Source organism: Hemiscyllium ocellatum, chromosome 23 (assembly GCF_020745735.1).
Source record: "Hemiscyllium ocellatum isolate sHemOce1 chromosome 23, sHemOce1.pat.X.cur, whole genome shotgun sequence".
Classification (NCBI taxonomy): Eukaryota; Metazoa; Chordata; class Chondrichthyes; order Orectolobiformes; family Hemiscylliidae; genus Hemiscyllium; species Hemiscyllium ocellatum.
Genome location: NC_083423.1, coordinates 55,257,673 through 55,282,328, shown reverse-complemented (window position 1 = coordinate 55,282,328; position 24,656 = coordinate 55,257,673). Strand labels below are relative to the sequence as shown.

Genomic DNA, 24,656 nt, shown 5'->3' with positions numbered 1-24,656 from the left:
TGTTCAGAGTTTGCAGTATCTTAAAAGTTGAATAATATAGGTTGGTCAAAATTCAAGAGTGTTGGAAAATTATGGAGTTCTTATCCAACTCTCATATCTCGAAAATGTGGCGCAAATCCATTGGCTTGTAGTCGGGGAGGAGACTCTGGTGACATTTGCTTTTCAAACGCATTCCGCAAATAAACAGACTGCAGATACTGGCGAAACATTGAACGGTGCCTGAACTACAGTTGCTCGTGTTTTTGCTTTGTATTTTCTGACTCGCACCGTCACTTTCGTTTCCCAGCAGTGCAGACTCACACCCGCAAGGCTGCAGCCTGCAGGGTTAACGGGAGCCCTGCAGTCGGCTCGCGGTGCTGCCCGGGAGTTGTAGTCCCCCGGCGAGGTTGGCTCAAAAGACGGGAGCTGCCCGGCGGACTACATTACCCAGTGGGCCTTGCGCTCTCCCCTGACGCACGCGGAAGTGGGGGAAGGGCGAAAGAAGCAGAGGAGACGACAGGCTCCGGCTCCTCCCGCAGTTTTGTGGGAAGAGAGAGAAACACAGGAGAGTGAGTGAGAGAAAGCATCGCCGCCCAAACATCGAGCGACAATGGCAGCCGGGCTTCCCAGGCGTATTACCAAGGTATGGCTCTCGAAAGATTACATATTTCTTTGAAATAAAATATTTAATGATTACCTGTTGAGGCGGTAGGGTGATTTTATTCCCTTTTTCTTTCTCATCCCCCCTTTCCCCCGTCTTGCAAAACCACTTCCGCTTCCAGCCAGCGAAGCCTTAAAAAGAAAGCCTCATGGTGTCAACATGGCGGCGGAGACCGCGCTGTTTTTTGGGGAGGGGGGTGGGGTAGGAGAGAGCGAGCCAGCTGGCAGTCCGCTTCCTGGGCCAAGCGGGAGGCCTTTCACAGCTTTTCTTTCCTTCCTCTCCCCCCCCCCGGGACTCGGAGCGACGGCGGGAGGGGGGAGCCCTACCACCTCCGCAGCGGGCTGGGTGCGTCACAGCCTGGAGCCCGGTGACGCCGAAAGGCGAGGCCTAACGCAGGCGGTGTTTTGAGAGGAGAGTGATGGGAGAGAATTTATTTTGGGTTGGGGGAACCGGTTTCGGGTCGACAGCGCTTCTTTTAAACGGGGAGGAGCTCCTTTTCCTCCATTCATTCATTCCCCTCCTCCCGTGTGTTGTTAATGGAAGAGGTGGTGGGGGGGGAGGGGAAACAATCAGATCCGTTTGAGGTATTGGGCGCGCGGCTGGAACGGCCGCCGCGTTTGAAATGGGCTCTCGCGCTGCTCGGGCAACGGACTCGGAAGGGAGGCACGTGACTATGCTAGGTGGTTGGGGTCCGGTCGCAAGTGCTGTTTGGGGGGGGGGGGCAATGTAGGCGACCACGTGACCTCGGCCGGTGGTGAAGGTCCCCGTCTGCTCCGCCATGTTGTCGCGGCACAGATTTGCTGCCTGGCATTGATCCCGGAGGGGGATGCGGTCTACGGAATGTGACTTCGTAACTGCTGCTGCTGCTGGTACACCGAGCGCTTCCGCTTCAGCTGCAGTGGAAGCTTCTCGAAGTTTATATAAATCGTCGGCATTCGCTGCCCTCGCGCGTGTCTGAAAAGCGACGAAAGTAACGGTTAGAAAGCCCTGGGGGAACGATAGGGCTCAAAATATGAATATGGGCAGTACGGTCCCTTGAGCCTGCTCTGCCGTCCCACTAGGTTGTAACTGGACTGATTGTGTTGGGAATTCCACACATCCTCGTCGACTCCGATCACCATTGATTTCCCTGCCTTAATAAATATTTAATTAATCCACTTTCATAGGCTACTGAGGTCAAGATCCCTTTTGCTATTTAGCTCACCAGGGGGATTTAAGACTTTTTTGACGCTCATAATCGAAAGTGAATCCTGTAAAGTATGAAATGATAACACAAAAGGTATAATTCAGAAAATGTCAGAAGTGAATTACGGCGCCATAGACTGTCGATACCAGTACAACTAAAACTGAAAGTAAACCTGAAGACTCAAACAGCCAACATAAACCAATACAGTCATCCGCTTAATCTGAACTGCTCTCCCTTTTTTTTGGTTTAATTTGGGGTGTCACTTAGTCTTTGAAGTTGTGCTGGGCTCCCAAAGGAGAACAGATATCTGTTCTGGGTGGCCTGGTGGCTCAGTGGTTAGCATTGCTGCCTCACAGCACTAGGGTCCCAGGTACAATTCCAGTCTTTGGTGACTGTGCAAACTCCACACATTCTCCCCATGTCTGCGTGGGTTTCCTCCCACAGTCCAAAGATGTGTAGGTCAGGTGAATTGGCCATGCTAAATTGACCCAAAGTGTTAGATGCATTAGTCTGAGGGAAATAGGTCTGGGTGGTTTATTTTTCAGTGGGTCGGTATGCACTGGTTGGGCCAAAGAGCCTGTTTCCAGACTGCAGGGAATTTAGCCCGCATGTTGTTGTTTGAGGTTTGTTTTGTGCATATTTGCTATTGCATTACCAATATTGCGATCATAAAGCTGTATTTCATCAGTTGTAAAGCACTTTAATGCTGCTGGTGTCATGAAAGATGCTCCACAAATGTTTTTGTTTGCATATGTAATTTTATATAAATTGGGAGGGATGGTGGAAATGTCCAAGGCAGCCCAAGGGTTACCAGATGAGAGAAATACAAGGGGTTAAACAATGAAATTTAGTATTACATGTAGATTGGAAATAAATGGGTAAAGGAAGGAAATCTTTCATCCAATTTTTGTTTTAAAAAGTGAGGTTTGGTCAAAGATTCCTTAACAAAGAAGCTGTCCTAAATGGATAAGGAACCAATGTGGGTAGTGGTTAGTTAAGATAAAAGAAAAATTCAGTCTTGTCAAATGCTACAGGTAGGCACCATTACATTCTGTCCTGGTGTGGTATTCCACTACTTGTTACTGTAAACAAAGGAAATGTTCAAATGCTGAATTTAATGTTTTAAGGCCTTTCATGTGTTCAGGCTTATGGTGTGTTGCTACAGAATAATCTTTGTGTGCATTTTGAATAAAGATTGTTGAAAGCAGCTTGAAAAAAAAATGCATAATTTAAGATCTAGCGGGCAATAGTTTTACTTTGCTCTGGATACATGCAAACTAATAAACTCTTTGACTCTGATTTGCAGTCTTCACTTTCTCTTCATACGTGAGATAAAGTCTTAACCTTGGTTGCATTTGGGTAGAGAAGTTTTCACCATGATGAACAACCTTGCTACATGAGACTGATTTTGAATACACTACAGTATTTGTATGTCAGTTTCTCCATATTAGTAAACACAGATCATAAGACTATCTTTGCTATTTGGCTAATTCGCACCAGTGTGTTAGCAAGTTCCAGTCTTTAAGGTTAATTAGGTCGTTTACTGAATTACTTATTGAAAATAGTGTTTTGGAATCTCTGCATGTTTCCATCCAAAGTCTTTTCCGACATCTATGAGATTACATCTCAGCCATTTTTTTTTCCCAGAGAAAAGAGCTTTTCTGGTAGATCTCTAATACTGTTATCCTGGTTAATCCTTTTGTACTGTTGAGTGCTTCTGTGACCTGTTTTATGTGAAGAATGCATAAAATGTGCAATGCTCTACCTGTGGCCTAACAAAGGTTCCATACAAGTGTAAACACTATTTCACAGGTTTTCAACGTATTAATATCTAAAAGAAACTTAGTTGTTTGCGTTTGTAGTGGTTTTCAGTGTCTTCATGACCTTTTGTTCTGGACTGCAAACTCTTGAGTCATTTTGTCTTGGGAGGTAGCAGACAAATGAATACTTCATATATTTTCATTAAGTTTCCAGTATTTTTCTTCTTGCTTCCCTTGCAAGTAGGGTTTTGTATTTATTGTTAGAGTTCTCTGCTAGACTGAAGACAGCAATTAAAAGTAAAGTCTTCATGTTCCCCAGCTATTAGAACAGTTGCATTAGATAATCGATTGTACTAGTTTGCCCCCATGACATTCTCAAACTAGTGCTGTCTTTCACCAACTACTTCTATACCTCCAGGTGTTAGTTTGAATATTCTGACATCCACAACTATAGTTGGACTTGCCAAAATGCACTTCAGATATTGTTTCAGAAGATCAGGTATTTCAGTTGGGATTTTCCTCTTCTCTATTGTCTATCCTTTATGTTAGTCTGGCAACTGTTGATGTAAGACTCAGTAGGTATAGTTGCTTGGTTTGTTTTGTCATTCTTTAGAAAATGGATTGCTGTGTTGTCCAATTTTCAATCCCTTGAGATGACTCCTTTTATCCATTGCCAAATATAATGACAGCACATTGTAGATTTACACCTTTGGGTGCACAACATTCATCCCTGAGGACGTTTTTTGATTTTGAGCCTGTTTGCCACAATTTACCAGTGATGTGAAAAGTTTTTGGTTGTAGGTAGTAGTCTTTTTAGGGTGCACAGATCAAATAAATGATTATTGCTTGTGTGCAAAGCTGGAGAACTTTCATGAGTGGTATTGGTAATAAGTCAGTGCAAACTTGGTGAGAAAATGCTGACATTAATTAAATAAATTGTTGCACAGCTGGAAATAAAGGTACAAAATTAAAAATTATACAACACCAGGTTATAGTCCAACAGGTTTAATTGAAGCACTCGTATTTGGAGCGCTGCTCCTTCTGTCCAACTGATGACAACCACCTGATGATGGAGCGGCGTTCCAAAGCTAGTGCTTCCAATTAAACTTGTTGGACTGTAACCTGGTGTCGTGTGATTTTTTTTTTATAAAAAAATGTTTTGTACACCCCAGTCCAACACTGGCATCTCCAAATCTGAAATAAAGGTGACATTATTGTACATGTTTTAAGTGGTTAGCATTCAGCTTGACTTAAGGATTTCATCTGTAGCATTCACATCCCACAAACAATAATTGACTGTCATATTCTCTCAATGGAAATGGTAATCACCCCTTTTAGATTAGATTAGATTACTTAGTGCTGCTGTTCAATAACTCTAGCATCACTGAATTCCCACAGTGCCAACATGCTGGGATTCACCATTGACCAGAAACTGAACTGGTAGTTCTGAAGAATAGTGGTACCAAACTTGAAACAGTTAACTGTTTCTCATGGATGCTGCCAGACCTGCTGAGTTCCTCCAGCATTCTACTTAAGATTTCCAGCATAATATGCCTTTATTAGCTATTTATGTTGCAGCTATAAAAACTAGGAATTCTGTGGCCAATAACTCCTGTCTCCCCAGTGCCTGATAACCATCTTCAAGTGCAAGTCAGAAGTGTGATAGAATTTCATTCAGGCAAGTGGATAAGTGCCACTTTAACAAATTGTTCAACAGCTTGTTTGTTTGGCACTGTCTACCAACTACAGAATTCACTCACTTCACCACCAAAGCACAGTGGCAGCAGTGTATAACATCTGAAAGATGCATTGCAGTAATTTTATCAAGGCTTTTCCAAAACTCTTTCCAAATCTGTGACCTCTACCACGTATAAAGACAAGTGCAGCTGATGAATGGAACACAACCACCTGCACATTCCTCCACAAGCCACAAGCTGGGTCACAATACTGGAACTCTTTCAGTACTGCTGGTGTCCCTATACCCAAAGAACTGCAGCAGTTTAAGATGGAAGGTCACCACCACCACCACAAGGGTACTTGAGGACAAATAATGCTAGCCTCACCACTGACAGCTCATGAACAAACTTCCATTGTATTTGAAGATACTAATAACTGAGCCAATTAATTAATCATAATTCTTAACATTATTAATTAGAATCCCTACAGTGTGGAAGCAGGCCATCAGGTGCACATCGACCTTCCAAAAAGCATTGCACTTAGACCCACCACCCTGTTTTATCCATATAACCATGAAATTCCCATGGCTATTCCATCTAGCCTGCATACCTTTTGGACTGTGGGAGGAAACCAGGGTATCTAGAGACAAACTACACAGAATGTGTAAACTCCACAGACAGCCACCTGAAGACTCGAGCCTGGGTCCCTGGTGCTGTGAGACAGCAGTGCAAATCACTGAGCTACTATGCTGCCGCAATTCTGAAAGTTAGCTATTTAATTAATCAAGAAAGATTCATTATTTCTTGAAATAATCAGAACTACCAAAAGAATGAGTTAATAAAGAAATGACAACAGTGCTGGCTGTATCAGGCTTATGTAGCATGTGAGAGTTCATCAACAGACTGTGTGCAGCACTGGATGCCCAAAAGTGGCTGTCAAATGCATGGACCCACAGTTGTTGAGCTAGACGTACCCAGGTGTGCACAGGAAAGCAATTACTGGATAATTTTTGTGTAGGTACATAATAGATGAAAAAGAGAGATGGGACTGAGGGTAACTTCTGGAGACGCTCAGCAGCCAGTGCAAGGTGCTTAAAACCTAATGACTGTATGTGGAATGACTGGGAACGATAGGCAGATTACTGACCAAGATATGTTGCGATTTGTTGGAGGAGAGAAGGTGCACATACTAGTTGTTCCTGGATGATTATTATCATGAAAGAGGTAGTGTTGGGCAAGTTAATGGGGCTAAGGGTAGGCAAGTTTCCTGGTCCTGATGGAATGCATCACAGGGTGTGAAAAGAGATGGCGGGAGAAATAACAAATGCACTTGTGGTAATTTTTCCAAATTCACTGGACTCTGAGGCAGTTCCAGCAGATTGGGAAACAGCAAATGCGATACCTCTGTTCAAAATGGAAAGTAGACAAATGATGGGGAATCATAGACCAGTTAGCTTAACCCCTGTAGTGAGAAAATGCTCAAATCTATTATCGAGGAAGAAAAAGCAAGGCTCCTTGAAAGTGGAGACGAAGGTAGATAGGATAGTGAAGAAGCTGTTTTGGTATGCTTTCATTTTAGTCAGTTATTGAGTATAGGAGTTGGTAGGTCATGTTGCAGCTGTACAGGACGTTGGTTGGGCCACTGTTGGAATATTTCATGCAATTCTGGTCTCTTTTCTAACAGAAAGCTGTCATGAAACTTGAAAGGGTTCAGAAAAGATTTACAAGCATGTTGCCAGGGTTGGAGGATTTGATCTATAGGGGGAGGTTGAACAGGCTGGAGCTGTTTTCCCTGTAACACCGGAGGCTGAGGGGTGACCTTAGATGTTTTTATAATTATGAACGGCATAGGTAAGATAAATTGACAGTGTTTTTCCCTGGGGTAGGGGAGTCCAGAACTAGAGGGCATAGGTTGAGGGGAAAAATATAAAAGAGACCTAAGGGGCAGCTTTTTCGCTCTGGGTGGTATGTGTATGGAATGAGTTGCCAGAGGAAGTGGTAGAGGCTGGTACAATTGCAACATTTAAGAGGCATTTGGATTGGTACATGAATAGGAAGGGTTTGGAGGGATATGGGTCTGATGTTGGTTGGTGGGATTAGATCGGGTTGGGATATCTGATCAGCGTGGATGAGTTGGACCAAAGGATCTGTCTCCGTACTGTACATCTGACTCTAAATTGTCCTGTTGGGTGGATGCAGTATGGGTTCATGAAGGGCAGGTCATGCTTAATTAATCTTTTGAAACTCTATGAAGATGGATAATGGGGACCCATATATGTGGTTATAGAACAACTTTGGATTATCCAAACAAGATCTTTGGTTCCTGAAATTTGAGATCAGGAACAGAACTGTTGCTACCTGCAGAAATTCTTTCCAAGACAGACTGCTCACCAATCAACTCACAACTTCTCTCCTGTTCTACCTATTTTTGTTCTTTCGTTCATTTGTTCACGTCCAACAGGAATGGTAATGAGCTGTAAGATTGTTTCTTGACATGTATTTATTTAAGCAACTGAAGAACTTGATTTATAAATTACCCACTACTGCAGCGGCTAAGAAATCCTTTTTCTGAAAAAGGACAATGTACTGGACCAAGATTTATTGCAAATATAATCAAATACCTTCCACTGTGCCAAATGTTATTTTGCAGTAACATTTTTACCAAGTGGTTTTCATTTTGTAATGCGTTAAAATGCTAAAACTCTATAGTGTAAATACCCTCTAGCAGGAAAGGATTTCACAAACAGATTGTAGGTCTGCACATTCCAAATTAGTTCTGCTGGTGAAATATTTTCACATCTTGATTCTGGGGCATCTATTGACCTGTATTCCCAGCACAAATACAGGTAAAATTGTTTGGTGTCGGTGTTTCTGGCTGTGGCGTTGTCACAGCATTCCATTTACACTTGACAATGCTTCCTTTGTTTATGCTCAGATCAGTTACCCGACCAAAATACTCCCCACTGGTTTCGTTCGGATAATAGAGGTTGTTGCTAGATTTCCAAAAGGCATTTGACAAGATACCACACATAAGGTTGCTGCATAAGATAATGATGCAAGGAATTACAGGCAATGTGTTAGCATGGATAGAGGATTGGTTAGCCAACAGGAAGCAAAGAGTGGTCACTGATGTCACCTGCCAATAGAGCAACTTTCTGTGAGAGGTACACTACACCTAAATTATCCCTTTGGGAAAAATGGAGGGGCATAGTGATGAGAACATCTGCATTCATCACCAGGACACTTCTTGCTAAAGAGAAGCTAGATATTTATAAAGCATTTTGAGCATGGGGAGAGAGAATGTGTTATAGCTCGCTTACCAAGAATGAGGGAGTCAGCCTTATGTACTGTGGTGATCCTCTCTTTCTGCATGAGCAGTATTTTTAAATGTACTGTTAAATTTACTTTTGTTTCATTGAAGGTATAAATCACATTTTATCATTTAGGCTGTGCTATACTTTCTGTTAGACTTCTGGGTGATTTGAGTGAGTAAATGATTTTTTAAAAAAGTTTTTTGCTAGTCTGCCCCAACCCTGCTTTTTTTCAAAGGCTCCATTATTTAAAAAGTAAAAATCACTTAATTTATATAAAGTGAGTTTTGCTGGAAAGTGACTACAGCATTAGGTTAACACCCTAGTGCCTTTAATTTCTTCACTGTCACTAGGTGTTAACCTAATGCTGTAGTCACCAAAATTACAGGTAATAAATAGTGTGGTCATAAATCCAATAGGGAATTTTGAGTGGTTCAAATTTGGCTGGTGTAGGAGGGAGGGCTTCAGATATGGGGATCTTTGTGTGACATTAAAGGATTACTTTGCTCTGTTGACCTGCAGGAAATTGGATGTCCCAGGGGTAGGTTTGTATGTCTCAATCATAGGGTGACTCTTTGTCTAGGAGAAAGTGAGGACTGCAGATGCTGGAGATCAGAGCTGAAAAATGTGTTGCTGGAAAAGTGCAGCATGTCAGGCAGCATCGAAGGAGCAGGAGAATCGATGTTTCAGGCATAAGTCCTTCAGGAATGAGGAAGGTGTGCCAAGCAGGCTAAGATAAATGGTAGGGAGGAGGGACTTGGGGGAGGGGCATTGGGAATGCGATAGGTGGAAGGAGGTTAAGGTGAGGGTGATAAGCCGGAGAGGGGTTGGGGGCAGAGAGGTCGGGAAGAAGATTGAAGGTCAAGAAGGCGGTGCTGAGTCTGAAGGTTGGGACTGAGTCAAGGTGGGGGGAGGGGAAACGAGAGAGCTGGAGAAATCTGCATTCATCCCTTTGTGGTTGGAAGGTTCCTAGGCGGAAGATGAGGCGCTCTTCCTCCAGGTGTTGTGTTGCCTTGGTCTAGTGATGGAGGCCAAGGACCTGCATGTCCTTGGCGGAGTGGGAAGGGGAGTGAAAGTGTTCAGCCACGGGACGGTTGGGTTGGTTGGTGCGGGTGTCCCAGAGGTATTCTCTGAAACGTTCCACAAGTAGGCGGTCTGCCTGGAGGAAGAGTGCTTCACCTTCTGCCTAGAAACCCTCCAACCACAAGGGATGACTGCAGATTTCTCCAGCTTCCTCATTTTCCCCTCCCCCCACCTTTTATCTCAGTCCCAACCTCCGCCACCTTGACCTGCAATCTTCTTCCCGACCTCCGCCCCCACCCGCTCTCCAGCCTATCACCCTCACCTTAATGTCCTTCCACCTATCGCATTCCCACTGCCCCTCCCCCAAGTCCCCTCTCCTCCTACCTTTTTATCTTAGCCTGCTTGGCACACCTTCCTCATTCCTAAAGAAGGGCTTACGCCCAAAAACATCGATTCTCCTGCTCCTTGGATCTGCTGCACTTTTCCGGTGATTCTTTGTCTGTCTTGCAGGTAGAATGTAAGGAATTTACATGACCATCCCTTGTCATTCACAGCTATTTGCATCATATCCATTCAGAATCAATAAGAACTTTGCAGTTAAAATTCTGACCACATCCTACAGTTACACAAAAAAATATAATTAACACCAGGTCTTGCCATTTAAAGAATGATTTAATCACATTATCAGAGATAATTGTCTTGAGTAGCATGTGACTATGGGGAATGGCTGGGGGTTGTGTTGTGGATGTTACTGACTGTAATGTGTAACTCTTGCACTGTATAAAGGAAGGACTGTCTGTTGGTCAGAGAGCTTCTCTTGACACACTTCGCAAACACAGCGCAATGTTAAATGATCCTCCAGAGCTTGTACTTAACAATTTTTGGCTGTTCACAGAAGTTGGCATATTGCACCTTCATCAAGTGTAAAGAATCTCCAGAAATTGGGATACCTTCTGGGGAAGGTAGGATCTGTACAAGGAGGATGGGTTGCATCTGAACTGGAGGGGCACCAATCCCTTGGGCAGGAGATTTGCTAGAGTTCTGGAGTGTTTAAACTAGTTTAGCAAGAGGATGAGGATGGAGTAGCTAGTGAACAGCCAAATATAGCATGCAGAGTCTGTGAGGAGGGATAGATGGTTGATAGGGCAAAGTTACAGTCAGTATGATGGGTTGTAGTGTCTCTCTTTACATAAGTATTAGGAATACGGGGAATGAACTTAGAGCATGGAGCAAGCAATACTTGGAACTACAATGTTGTGGCCACTGAGACTTGGATATCACTGGCAGGAATGGTTCAGATGTTCCAGGGTTTAGATGTTTCAAAAAGAAAGGGGGTTGGGTGGTGGAGTTGCATTACAAATCAGGGATAGTATTGCAGTTGCAGAAAGGGAGGTCATCAATGAGGGTTTGTTTACTGAGTCAGTATGGGTGGAAGTCAGAAACAAGAAAGGAGCACCCACGTTATTGTGAGTTTTCTACAGACATCCCAACAGCAACAGGGACATGTAGGAGCAAGTTGGGAGGCAGGTTTTAGAAAAGTGCAGAAGTAATTGTTGTTGTCATGCGTGACTTTAACTCCCTGAATATTGATCAGGACCTCCTTTAATTCACATAGTTTGGATGCAGCAGCTTTGACAAGTGTGTCCAAAAAGGGTGTCTGACTCCGTATGAAGATAGGCTGACTCCATATGTAGAGGAGACGCCATATTGGGTTTGGTGCTTGGCAAAGGAGGTAGTGGAGGTCCTTTTTTTTTAAATGAATATTTTGCTTCAGTATTCACTATTGAGAGGACCATGTCGTTTGTGAGGACAGCATGAAACAAGCTGATATGCTTGAACAGTTGGTGTTAAGAAGGATGTGCTGGAAATTTTGAAAAATATAAGAATGGTAATTACCCTAGGCCAGGAAGGATATACCCAAGGTTACGACAGGAAGCAAGGGAAGAGATTGCTGCTTTTCTTTGGTGATTTATCTTTGTGTCCTCCCTGTCCAATGAAGTAGTGCCAGATGATTGGAGGGTGGCAAATGTTGTTTTTTGTTCAAGAAAGGGAATAGAGAATAATCCTGGGAATTACAGACCAGTCAGTCTTGGGTATTTGATGGGCAACTTATTGGAGAGGCTTCTGAGAGACAGGATTCGTGATCACTTGGGAGACCATAATTTGATTAGAGATAGACAGCATGGCTTTGTGACGGCAGGTAATGTCTCACAAGCTGTACTTTTTTTTGAGGATCTGACAAAACACCTTGAAGGCAGACCAGCGGATGTGGTGTATGTGGATTTTAGCAAGGCGTTTAATAAGGCTCCCCATGATAGACTCATTCAGAAAGTAAGCAGGCATGAGATACAGGAAAATATGGCTGCCTGGATGCAGAATTGGCTGGCCCATAGAGAGTGGTAGTAGATAGAAAGTATTCAGCCCGGAGTTCAATGACCAGTGAGTGGTGTTCTGCAGGGATCTGTTCTGGCACCTTTGTTCTTTGTGATTTTTTTAAAAATAAGTGAGTTGGATGAGGAACTGGAAGGGTGGGTTAGTTTGCCCCATGGCAAAGGTTGGTGGAGTTGTGAATAGTGTGGAAGGCTGTTGTAGGTTGCAGTGGGACATTGATAGGATGCAGAGCTGGGCTGAGAAGTAGCAGATGGAGTTCAACCTGGAAAAGTGTGTATTGATTCATTTTAGAAGGGCAAATTTGAATGCAGAATACAGGTTTAAAGGCAGATTCTTAGCTTTGTGGAGGAGCAAGGATATTGGGGTCCATGTCCCTCAACATTGTCACCCAAGTTGATAGGCTTTTTAAGGTTTATGGTGTCTTGGCTTTCATTGGTGGAGAATTGAGTTTAAGAGCAATGAAATTGAGGCAGCTGTATAAAGTCCACACTTGGAATATCATATACAATTCTTGTCACCTCATTATAGGAATGATGTGGAAGCTTTAGAGAGGATGCAGAGGAGATTTACCAGTATACTGCCTGGACCGATGGTCATTTCTTATGAAAGGTTGAGGGAGATAGGGCTTTTCTCATTAAAGTGAAGAAGGGTGAGAGGTGATTTGATAAGTGTACAGGATGTGGAGAGGCATAGAACAATACAGCACAGAACAGGCCCTTCGGCCCACGATGTTGTGCCGAACATCTATCCTAGATTAAGCACCCATCCATGTACCTATCCAATTGCCGCTTAAAGGTCAACAATGATTCTGACTCTACCACTCCCATGGGCAGCGCATTCCATGCCCCCACCACTCTCTGGGTAAAGAACCCACCCCTGACATCTCCCCATACCTTCCACCCTTCACCTTAAATTTATGTCCCCTTGTAACACTCTGTTGTACCCGGGGGGAAAAGTTTCTGACTGTCTACTCTATCTATTCCTCTGATCATCTTATAAACCTCTATCAAGTCACCCCTCATCCTTCGCCGTTCCAATGAGAAAAGGCCGAGAACTCTCAACCTATCCTCGTACGACCTATTCTTCATTCTAGGCAACATCCTGGTAAATCTTCTCTGCACCCTCTCCAAAGCTTGCACATCTTTCCTAAAGTGAGGCGACCAGAACTGCACACAGTACTCCAAATGTGGCCTAACCAAAGTCCTGTACAGCTGCAACATCACTTCACGACTCTTGAATTCAATCCCTCTGCTAATGAACGCTAATACACCATAGGCCTTCTTACAAGCTCTAGCCACCTGAGTGGCAACTTTCAAAGACCTATGTACATTGACCCCAAGATCCCTCTGTTCCTCCACCTGACTAAGAACCCTACCGTTAACCCTGTATTCCGCATTCTTATTTGTTCTTCCAAAATGGACAACCTCACACTTGGTAGGGTTGAACTCCATCTGCCACTCCTCAGCCCAGCTCTGCATCATATCTAAGTCCCTTTGCAGCCGACAACAGCCCTCCTCACTGTCCACAACTCCTCCAATCTTCGTATCATCTGCAAATTTACTGACCCACCCTTCAACTCCCTCATCCAAGTCATTAATAAAAATTACAAACAGCAGAGGACCCAGAACTGATCCCTGCGGAACTCCACTTGTAACTGGGCTCCAGGCCGAATATTTACCATCTACCATCACACTCTGACTTTGACCGGTTAGCCAGTTTTCTATCCAATTGGCCAAATGTCCCTCTATCCCATGCCTCCTGCCTTTCCGCATAAGCCTACCATGGGGAACCTTATCAAATGCCTTACTAAAATCCATGTACACTACATCCACTGCTCTACCCTCATCCACATGCTTGGTCACCTCCTCAAAGAATTCAATAAGACTTGTAAGGCAAGACCTACCCCTCACAAATCCGTGCTGGCTGTCCCTAATCAAGCAGTGTCTTTCCAGATACTCATAAATCCTATCCCTCAGTACCCTTTCCATTACTTTGCCTACCACAGAAGTAAGACTAACTGGCCTGTAATTCCCGGGGATATCCCTATTCCCTTTTTTTGAACAGGGGCACAACGTTCGCTACTCTCCAGTCCCTGGTACCACCCCTGTTGACAGTGAAGACGAAAAGATCATTGCCAGCGGTACTGCAATTTCCTCTCTTGCTTCCCACCTAATCCTAGGATATATCCCGTCAGGCCCGGGGGACTTGTCTATCCTCAAGTTGTTCAAAATGTCCAACACATCTTCCTTCCTAACTAGACTAGACTTAGTGTGGAAACAGGCCCTTCGGCCCAACAAGTCCACACCGACCCGCCGAAGCGCAACCCACCCATACCCCTACACTTACCCCCTACCTAACACTACGGGCAATTTAGCTTGGCCAATTCACCTGACCCGCACATCTTTGTGACTGTGGGAGGAAACCGGAGCACCCGGAGGAAACCCACGCAGACACGGGGAGAACGTGCAAACTCCACACAGTCAGTCGCCTGAGTCGGGAATTGAACCCGGGTCTACAGGCGCTGTGAGGCAGCAGTGCTAACCACTGTGCCACCGTGCCGCCCGCATCTCTTCTAGCTTACCAGTCCGTTTCACACTCTCCTCTTCAACAATACGGTCCCTCTCGTTCGTAAATACTGAAGAAAAGTACTCATTCAAGACCTCTATCTCTTCCGACTCAATACACAATCTCCCACTACTGTCCTTGATCGGACCTACTCTCGTTCTTGTCATTCTATGTTTCTCACATACACATAAAATGCCTTGGGGTTATCCTTGATCCTATCCGCCAAAGATTTTTCATGCCCTCTCTTAGCTCTCCTAATCCCTTTCTTCAGGTCCCTTCTGGCTATCCTGTATCCCTCCATTGCTCTGTCTGAACCCTGTTTCCTCAACCTTACGTAAGCCTCCTTCTTCCTCTTTACTAGACATTCAACCTCCCTCGTAAACCAAGGCTCCCTCACACGATCATTTCTTTCCTGCCTGATAGATACATACATATCAAGGACACGTCGTATCTGCTCCTTGAAAAAGTTCCACATTTCCACCACATCCTTCCCTGACAGCCTATGCTCCCAACTTATGCTCCTCAAATCCTGTCTTACAGCATCGTAATTTCCCTTCCCCCAATTGTAAAATCTACCCTGTTGTGCGCACCTATCTCTCTCCATAACCAAGGTGAAAGTCACAGAATTGTGGTCACCATCACCAAAATGTTCACCCACTAACAAGCCCATCACTTGTCCCGGTTCATTACCGAGTACCAAATCCAATATGGCCTCCCCTCTGGTTGGACAATCTACATACTGAGTTAGAAAAGCTTCCAGGACACACTGCACAAACACCGCCCCACCCAATCTACTTGATCTAAAGAGCTTCCAATCAATGTTTGGGAAGTTGAAGTCGCCCATGACTACGACCCTGTGGCTTCTGCACCTTTCCAAAATCTGTTTCTCCACATCTCTGCTGCTATTGGGGGGCCTATAGTAAACACCCAACAAGGTGACTGCACCAGTCCTATTTCTGACTTCAGCCCATACTACCTCCAAAGGCAGATCCCCCTCAAACTTCCTTTCTGCAGCCATTATACCATTTCTAATTAGCAATGCTGTCCCCCCCCCCCCTCCTTTTTTACTACCCTCCCTAATCTTACTGAAACATCTGTAACCAGGAACCTCCAACAACCATTCCTGTCCCTCATCTATCTACATTTCCGTGATGGCCACAACATCGTAGTCCCAGGTACCGATCCACGCCTTAAGTTCACCCACCTTATTTGTGATACTCCTTGCGTTGAAGTATACGCACTTGAGCCCACCTCTGTGTCCGCAAGTATTCCCTGTCAGTGCTACCTTCTGCACAGCCTCCCTACATTCTTGGACATCCTGACAAACAGCTAGCTTACTTGCTGGACTACAAGTCCGGATCCCATCCCCCTGCCAAATTAGTTTAAACCCCCCCCAAAGAGTGCTAGCAAACCTACCCCCCAGGATATTGGTGCCCTTCTGGTTCAGGTGCAACCCGTCCTGTTTGTACAGGTCCCACCTTCCCCAGAATGCAGTCCAATTGTCCAAATACCTGAAGCCCTCCCTCCTACACCATCCTTGCAGCCACTTGTTCAACTGCACTCTCTCCCTATTCCTTGCCTCACTGTCACGTGGCACCGGCAACAACCCAGAGATGACGACTGTCTGTCCTAGCTTTTAGCTTCCAGCCTAACTCCCTGAGCTCTTGAATGACCTCCCCACCCCTCTTCCTGCCTATGTCGTTGGTGCCAATGTGTACCACGACTTCTGGTTGCACACCCTCCCCCTTAAGGATTCTGAAGACACGGTCTGAGACATCTCGGACCCTGGCACCCGGGAGGCAACAAACCATCCGAGAGTCTCGCCCATGTCCACAGAACCGCCTGTCCGTCCCTCTAACTAGAGAGTCTCCTATAACTAGCGCTCTCCTCCTCTCCCCCTTTCCCTTCTGAGTCTCAGAGCCAGACCTCACGCCACAGACCCCGTCACTGCAGCTTACACCTGCAAGGCTGTTTCCCCCCCCCCCCCCCAACAGTTTCCAAAGCTGTATACTTATTATTTAGGGGAACGACCACAGGGGAACCCTGCACTGCCTGCTTCTTCCCCTTCCCACCTCTAACTGTTACCCAGCTACCTCTGTTCTCCGGCGTAACTATGTCCCTGTAACTACAGTGAATGGTTGGCCATTTCTACCCTGGAAAAAGGTCTATCACAAGGGGCATAATTTTAAGGTGACTGGAGAAAGATTTTGGGATGATGTCAGAGCTTGGTTCTTTATACAGTAGTGTTTGTGGAACGCAAAGCCAACAGTGGTGGTCTCCTCCCGTTTGTCCCCTATTCCTGTATCAGCCGAAGCAATGTGCTCAGACACAATATAGTTTTACCTCCATCATCTTTATTCTGGGCCCTGGAGGGAGACAAATGATTGTACATATGCATAGAGGCATGAGTTCTCTGTCTTCTCTGGACGAGGAAGTTTCTTAAGGAATTGTATATGAGGAATAAGAAATGATCAAAGAAAGAGTTGGGTCAATCAGGGATTGACAGGATTGACAGGATGCAGAGATGGACTGAGAGGTGGCAGATGGAGTTCAACCTGGATAAATGCGAAGTGATGCATTTTGGAAGGTCGAACTTAAAAGTCGAATACAAGATTGAAGACAAGAGTCTGAGGAGGTAGGGGAAGCCCTGAATGAGTATTTTTGCTTCTGTCTTTCACTACAAGGTCCTTTTTCTTTAGTAATGAAACCATTGAGGAGCAGGTAAGCATGCTGGAATGGATAGAGATTGAGAAAGCTGCTGTGCTGAACATTTTGGCAAACATTAAGATTGACATGTCACCAGGGCCAGACCAGATTTGTTCTCGGCTGTTTTGGGAAGTGAGCAATGTGATTGCTTCACCGCTTGCGAAGATCTTTGCATCCTCGCTCTCCACTGGAGTCGTACCTGAGGACTGGAGGGAGGCCAATTTAATTCCTCTCCAGGAAAGGAAATAAGGAAATCCCTGGCAATTACAGATCAGTCAGTCTCATGTTTGTCGTCAGCAAGGTGTTAGAAAGGATTCTGAAGGATAGGATTTATGACCATCTGGAAGAGTGTGGCTTGATTTAAATGCAGTCAGCACAATTTTAAGGGGCAGGTCATGCTTCACAAATCTTATTGCGTTCGTTGATGATGTTACTAGACAATTTGAGGATCGAGCGGTGGATGTTGTGTATATGGACTTCAGCAAGGCATTTGATAAGGTTCCCCATGGTAGTCTCGTTCAGAAGGTCAGGAGGAATAGGATACAGGGAAAGTTTAGCTGTCTGGATACTGAATTGGCTGGTTGGCAGAAGACAAGTGGTAGTGGAAGGAAAGCATTCTGCCTGGAAGTCGGTGGTGAGTGGTGTTCCACAGGGCTATGTTCTTGGGCCTCTACTGTTTTCCTAATTTTTCTTAGGTTGAAGGATGGGTTAGCAAATTTGCAGATGACACAAAGGTTGGAGGTGTCGTTGACCGTATAGAGGACTGTTGTAGGCTGCAGCGTGACATTGACAGGATGCAGAGATGGATTGAGAGGTGGGCAGATGGAGTTCAATCTGGATAAATGCGAAGTGATGCATTTTGGAAGGTCGAACTTGAAAGTTGAATACAAGATTGAAGACAAGATTCTTGGCAGTGTGGAGGAACAGCAGGATCTTGGTGTGCAGGTACATAGATCCCTTAAAATTGCCACCCAAGTGGACAGGATTGTTGAGAAAGCATATGGTGTTTTGGCTTTCATGAACAGAGAGATCGAGTTTGAGTCGTGAGATCTTGTTGCAGCTCTATAAAACTTTGGTTAGACCGCATTTGGAATACTGTGTCCAGTTCTGGTCACCCTATTATAGAAAAGATGTGGATGCTTTGGAGAGGATTCAGGGGGTTTACCAGGATGCTGCCTGGAATGGAGGGCTTATTTTACGAAGAGAGGTTGACTGAGCTCGGACTCTTTTCATTGGAAAAAAGGAAGGGGGGGAGCCTAATGGAGTTGTACAAGATAATGAGAGACATAGAGTTGATAGCCAGAGAATTTTTCCCAGGGCAGAAATCGTTAACACGAGTGGGTCATAGTTTTAAGCTGTTCGGTGGAAAGTATAGAGGGGATGTCAGAGGCAGGTTCTTTATGCAGAGAGGTGAGAGCGTTGAATGCGTTGCCAGCAGCAGTTGTGGAAGCAAGGTCATTGGGGATATTTAAGAGTCTGCTGGACATGCATATGGTCACAGAAATTTGAGGTTTGTAAATTAGGTTTACCTTACATGAGTATCAATGGTCGGCACTACATCGTGGGCTGAGGGGCCTGTTCTGTGCTGTACTGTACTGTTCTATGTATCATCACTTAGCAGGGAGGAACATCCAGATGAGACCACGTACATATTACCATCAGCAAGTGTCAATAGTCAAGATTTAAGCCTTTTGCTGTTCTTAACAATGAATGTTCTTAACAATGAATGTTCTTAACAATGAATGTTCTTAACAATGAATGTTCTTAACAATGAATGTTCTTAACAATGAATGTTCTTAACAATGAATGTTCTTAACAATGAATGTTCTTAACAATGAATGTTCTTAACAATGAATGTTCTTAACAATGAATGTTCTTAACAATGAATGTTCTTAACAATGAATGTTCTTAACAATGAATGTTCTTAACAATGAATGTTCTTAACAATGAATGTTCTTAACAATGAATGTTCTTAACAATGAATGTTCTTAACAATGAATGTTCTTAACAATGAATGTTCTTAACAATGAATGTTCTTAACCTTGTTAATTGCCTTCACATAATGGATACTTTCCCCTGTTAACGGACCTTACATACTGAATGTTTCCAGTAGAGTTCAATGGCTCTACATACTTTTTCCACCTTGTTAACCCACTACGCTTGCCTCCAGCACCCCATTGTTAACTGTAAGTACTCTGTGATCGGAGTCATACTTTGCTGAACCCCTTGTTTCACAAAATTCATTTTTTTTGCTACCTGCTCATATCCTGTACATATTCTCAGAGGGACACTTAGACAACTCTTGGATTGTTGTCTTTCTCCCACCCCACCCCTCCCCCATCAAAGCAAAATGCTCAGACCATGTAGTTTTACCTCCATCTTTATTCTGGGCCCCAGAGGGGGAGAGAGTGATTGCCCGTGTACACAGACATGAGTTCTCAGTCTTCTCTGGAACAACAGTTTCTCAATGAACTATATAGTCATTTTACAGGGAAGCGATCTGGATAAGGCAACATATATATTAATTGGTGACCGTTACAATCAACGAGTATCAGTAGCGAAGATTTAAGCCATCTGCTGTCACAGTGAATAACTGGCTTCACATAATGAACACTTTACAATTTATTAAATTGACCTCCTCCTCTTGTTAATGGTTGTACATAATGAATGGTTTTCCACCTTGTTAACCCAGTACCTTTGCCTCCAATGCCCCATTGTTAACACAATGTTTATCTGAGCTGAGTCATGCTCAGCTGAGCCTCTTGTTTCACAAAACTCAGAACAACTTTTTCCCTGCCTACTTCTACCCTATACACATTCTCAGGATAGGCATATGGATAATCGTAAAACAAAGGGTTCGTAGGTTAGTTTGATCTTGAGTAGGATAAAAGGTCAGCACAAAATCAAGGGCCTGTACTGTGCTGCACTGTTCTGTGTTCTATATAGCACTTGCAATGGGATCAACCGCTGTACTCTACAGACTGATTGATTATGCAGTTATGTTAGGTGCTTTTCCTGAAGTTTCACACGAGATGCAATTCGCATACACCAACTTCTGCAAACAGTTTTTATTAAAGCCTGTACAAGGTAGGTGGCCCCCCCTTTTTTTTTGTGATGCTCTTCACAGGTATGTGAAGTTGAGTCTAAAGAGGCCCCAAAGGAAACACATCCTCCTTTTTTAAAATTTTTATTTTTATATATTTTACACACACACACACCAGTTGGTAATGCTGACAGGTACCCCCTCCCCTCGAATCACCACCACCGTTACCAGATATTGCCCCAGCTACAATGGTAGGATGAGGTTTCCCTCAGGGATAACGTAAATGCCCTAATTCCGGGGAATCATTATGCAAACAATTTCCTGACTGTGATTCCCCAAGACAATGTAGGTGTGATATGCTTCAGTATTGGGGAAGGATTATGCAAATGAATTTGATTTGGCTGGGAGATGGCTATGAAAGTATTTCTGAATGAGAGTTTAATTTGATAATAGTAGAATAATAGTAAATGGCTGCCCAAATGAAGTGTGGTTACAAGGGATCGTCATCCCAAATTCCTACATGCTATTTGTGAGACAGAATGTTCAGCTTCTTGGAGTAGCACAGTACAGTTTAACCCTTTTAACATTATATTTAATATCCAGAGAGAGTAAAAGTTAATCTTTTAACATTAATTACGTACTTTGAGTAAATAGTCAAAGCTGCAAGTTTGTGGTATTTATTTTTTGTCATAGTGCTTCTCTGTTAGAGGCTATTGCTTACTGATTTATATTTCAAAATTTAATTTCTAATTCAGGTATGAAACTGAAAGCAACAACTCCTGTGTTAATTATCTCAATTTTGTACACTCCAACCAATCACTTCTGCAACTTTCAACACTTTATTTTCTCAAATAATTCAAAATAATGCGACATATCTGTTCCTCAGAGCCCAGGAGGCCAGCAACAGATTCAGAAAATGGTCTCATTCAGATTGGAAAATAGCAAATGTAACTTCTACATTCAAAATAGGGGCATAGAGTATGGGAAAGTACAGGCCATATAGCTTGATAGTTGTCATAATAAAAAGAAAGCAGTTCTTAAAGTTACAGCAGAACGTTTTGGATAAGTTGAAGGAAGTCTGGCAGAGTCAACATGGTTTTGTGAAAAGGAAATAATTTAACACGTGTCAAACATTTCTTTTGGGCAGGCAACATGCTGTTTGTAAAGGCTAGCTGATGAATGTACTTAGATTTTCAGAAGGACTTTGACCTTTATCCACAAAGGTTATGACAGAAAATAAAATCTTTTTAGTGTATAGCAAAGAATATTAGCAGAAACTGTGGCGCAGTGCTGCCTCACAGCACCAGAGACCCGGGTTCAATTCCTGCCTCAGGTGACTCTGTGAGGAGTTTGCACATTCTCCCCATGTCTATGTGGGTTTCCTCCCACAGTCCAAAAATGGACAGGTTAGGTGAATTGGCCAAATTAAATTGCCCGTAGTGTTAGGTGAAGGGTTAAATGTAGAGGAATGGGTCTGGGTGGGTTGCGCATGGGTGGGTCAGTGTGGACTTGTTGGGCTGAAGGGCCTGTTTCCACACTAAATAATCTAATCTAATCTAAAATTGAAGATGGACTGGCTAACCAAAAGCAGTGTGTAGGAATAAATGGTCTTTTTTTTTCCGGGTTGACAAAATTAAGTTAGTGTTCAACGGGGATTGGGATTTGAATTGTGTACAAATTATAAACTCTTTGAGAGGAACTAGTACAGGTCATCTACTATAACATGAATTTTGTTAGTGCAGATTTGCTGTAATGAGATTGACAAATTAGAGACACTGTTTCGAAAGAGCATGCTTTAAAAGCATGTATTGGTTATAGTGTGATTCTGGCCCTGTCAGTTTAAATGGCACTGCTAATATGTGATTTTTCTTAACACTGGGTTGTGCGATTGGAACCACTGCATTATAGCAAAACCGACTAGTTGCAAAACTTCCTGACAACAAAGGTTGGTAAATTTGCTCTGAAGAGGATACAAAGAGATGGATGGGCTGTGAGTGGGAATATGTGAAATTATCCAGAATGAACATTAATACTCTTTATTTCTTCCACTAGGCCATCCAAATACCTCTGCATCTCAACTCTGCAATCTCTCATTGTTTTTTAGATGGTGCTTCTTTAATTCTTCCTGCCAAAATCATCTATTTTGGAAGGAAGCATTGCTAAGAAACAGTTGCCAAGGCATTTGGTTGTCCTAGTGCATGAATTAAAAAAGGCTAATATGCAGGTACAACAACTAATTAGGAAAGTCTGTAGAATGTTCTTGTTTTTTGCTAGGGGAATTGACTTTTAGGGTGGTTCTGCTTCAGTTGTTATGCTATTATAATCGTGTCACTGCAAATGGAATTCTGGTTCGTCAACTTATCCACAGACTCCTCATCTTGCGGCTTGTCTTGTCATGATCGGGTGACAAGACTGGTTGCATCTTCACCTATGTAGCAACCATATTGTGTTTTAAGTTAATGTCTTGGATCTCTCCTCTGAAACAGAGCTTTTAGATATTGTTAAGGCAGAGGTAGGTAAAGTCTTAGTAAGCAAGAAGGGTTTTGCAGCAGAGAACGGCGGGTGCTGGGCAGGAGTGAAGTTGGAGCGCAAAGCCGGTCGGGAAGGTAAGTGATTGTTATTTGAGTGGGTGTGTTCTAGACCCCAGGTCCTACAAAGTAGGGCCTCCCACCCACCCTCCACTTCTAACCTAAACTAAAAGTCCACAGACTTGCCCCAAAAAAAGGGTCTAAGGAAGCTCCTGTGGATTGAAGAGTGAGGCTTTAGCTCTGGAGTCTTTGACAAGGAGGTTGAGTGAAGTGATTACACCACAGTTGAAGAGGGTGAAGACGTGACTGCCAAGCTGGTTCAGTGTGCTATGTGCTTGATGTGGGAGGTCAACGACTCTGGTGTGTCTGGCTCGTATAAGGGTGGAAAGTGTGTGCACGTTCAGCTACTGACAGAGCATATTGTAGCACTGATGAAAGAACTCTACCTTAGGCTCATCCGAGAGAATGAGATCTTTCTGGACAAGACCTTCAGTGAGGTTATTACACCGACCAATACTAGAAGAGAGCAGACGATGAGGAAGGCAGAGAGGAGACAGGTGCAAGAGACTGTGGGGGAGGTACCTGTCAGGAACACATTGAATCTTTTGGAAACAGTAGAGACAGATGACACTGCCAGTCCGCAAGGCAGCCAGGTCTGTCAATCAAAAGTTGGCGTGGAGGCAGAGCGGAAGAGTCGGACATCGCACAGAGCCGTGGTAATAGGGAGAGGAACTGACCAGGGTTTTTGTGGCAGCAGGCAGGACTTAAGGATGGTGTTGCCTTCCTGGTGCCAGGGTTAAAGACATCACAGACAGAGTGCAGGAAATCCTCCAAGGACTAAGGTGAAGAGCCAGAGGTGGTGGTATATGTCAGCACAAATGATGTCGGGAAGAAGAGGAGGAACATCGGAGAACTAGGAAGAAAGCTGAAAAGCAGGACGTCCAGTGGTTTGCTTCCAGTTTGTCGGGCTGGTGAGGCCAGAAACAGGGAGATAATGGACTTGAACGTGTGCTTGGGGAACTAGTGCAGGAAGCAAGGATTTAAATTCTTGGATCACTGGGGTATGTTTTGTGGTCAGCATAAATTATACAAGAGAGACGGTTTGCACCTTAATAGGTTAGGGACCAGCATTCTGACTGCAAGTTTGCTACTGCAACACAGCTACGTTTAAACTAAGTAGCGGGGGGAGGGGACAAACTGGATGTTTAAGGAAATTGAAGGGAAAGTTAGAACAAGGGAGGTCAAGAAAGACAACTGTATCAATGAAGTAGAAAACTCAAAAAGGGATCGTGCTGTAAGGTAGAGTGAAATAGGAGTTAATGGGAAGGGTGAGAGCAGTAGCAAATTAAAAATACTATACATGAATGCATGAAGTATTAGAAATAAGATGGATGAGCTTGAGGCTCTTTTGGAAATTGGCAGTTACGATATTGTGGGAATAACTGAGATGTGGCTTAAATCGACAGGGCCTGGAAAATGAATATTCAAGGCTACACATGCTATCATAAGGACAGACTGACGGGCAGAGTGGGTGGGGTGGCCTTGTTGGTAAGGGATGATATTCAGTCCCTTGCATGGGGAGACCTGGAATCTGGGGATGTAGAGTCAGTATGGATAGAGATGAGAAATTCTAAGGGTAAAAAGACCCTCTTGTGAGTTATCTACAGGCCTCCAAACAGTAGTCTGGATGTCGGATTTAAGTTGAATCAGGAGCTGAAATTGGCCTGTCGCAAAGATATTACTACAGTTATGGGGGATTTCAACAGGCAGGTAGACTGGGAGGATGGTATTGGACCTCCAGAAAGAGACTTTGTGGAGTGCCTCAGA

General features: G+C 43.9%; 1 protein-coding gene across 1 annotated transcript in view; it reads left to right on the top strand.

Annotated features, from left to right (window-relative positions):
- The first annotated feature begins 454 nt into the window (after window positions 1-454).
- Window positions 455-24,656, top strand: part of ube2na (ubiquitin-conjugating enzyme E2Na) — a 36,828-nt gene continuing 12,626 nt past the window's right edge. The window contains exon 1 of the mRNA XM_060843026.1: window positions 455-622. Within this exon, the coding sequence (XP_060699009.1) occupies window positions 590-622 (33 nt within the window). The 5' untranslated portion in view covers window positions 455-589. The remainder of the gene's footprint in view (window positions 623-24,656) is intronic.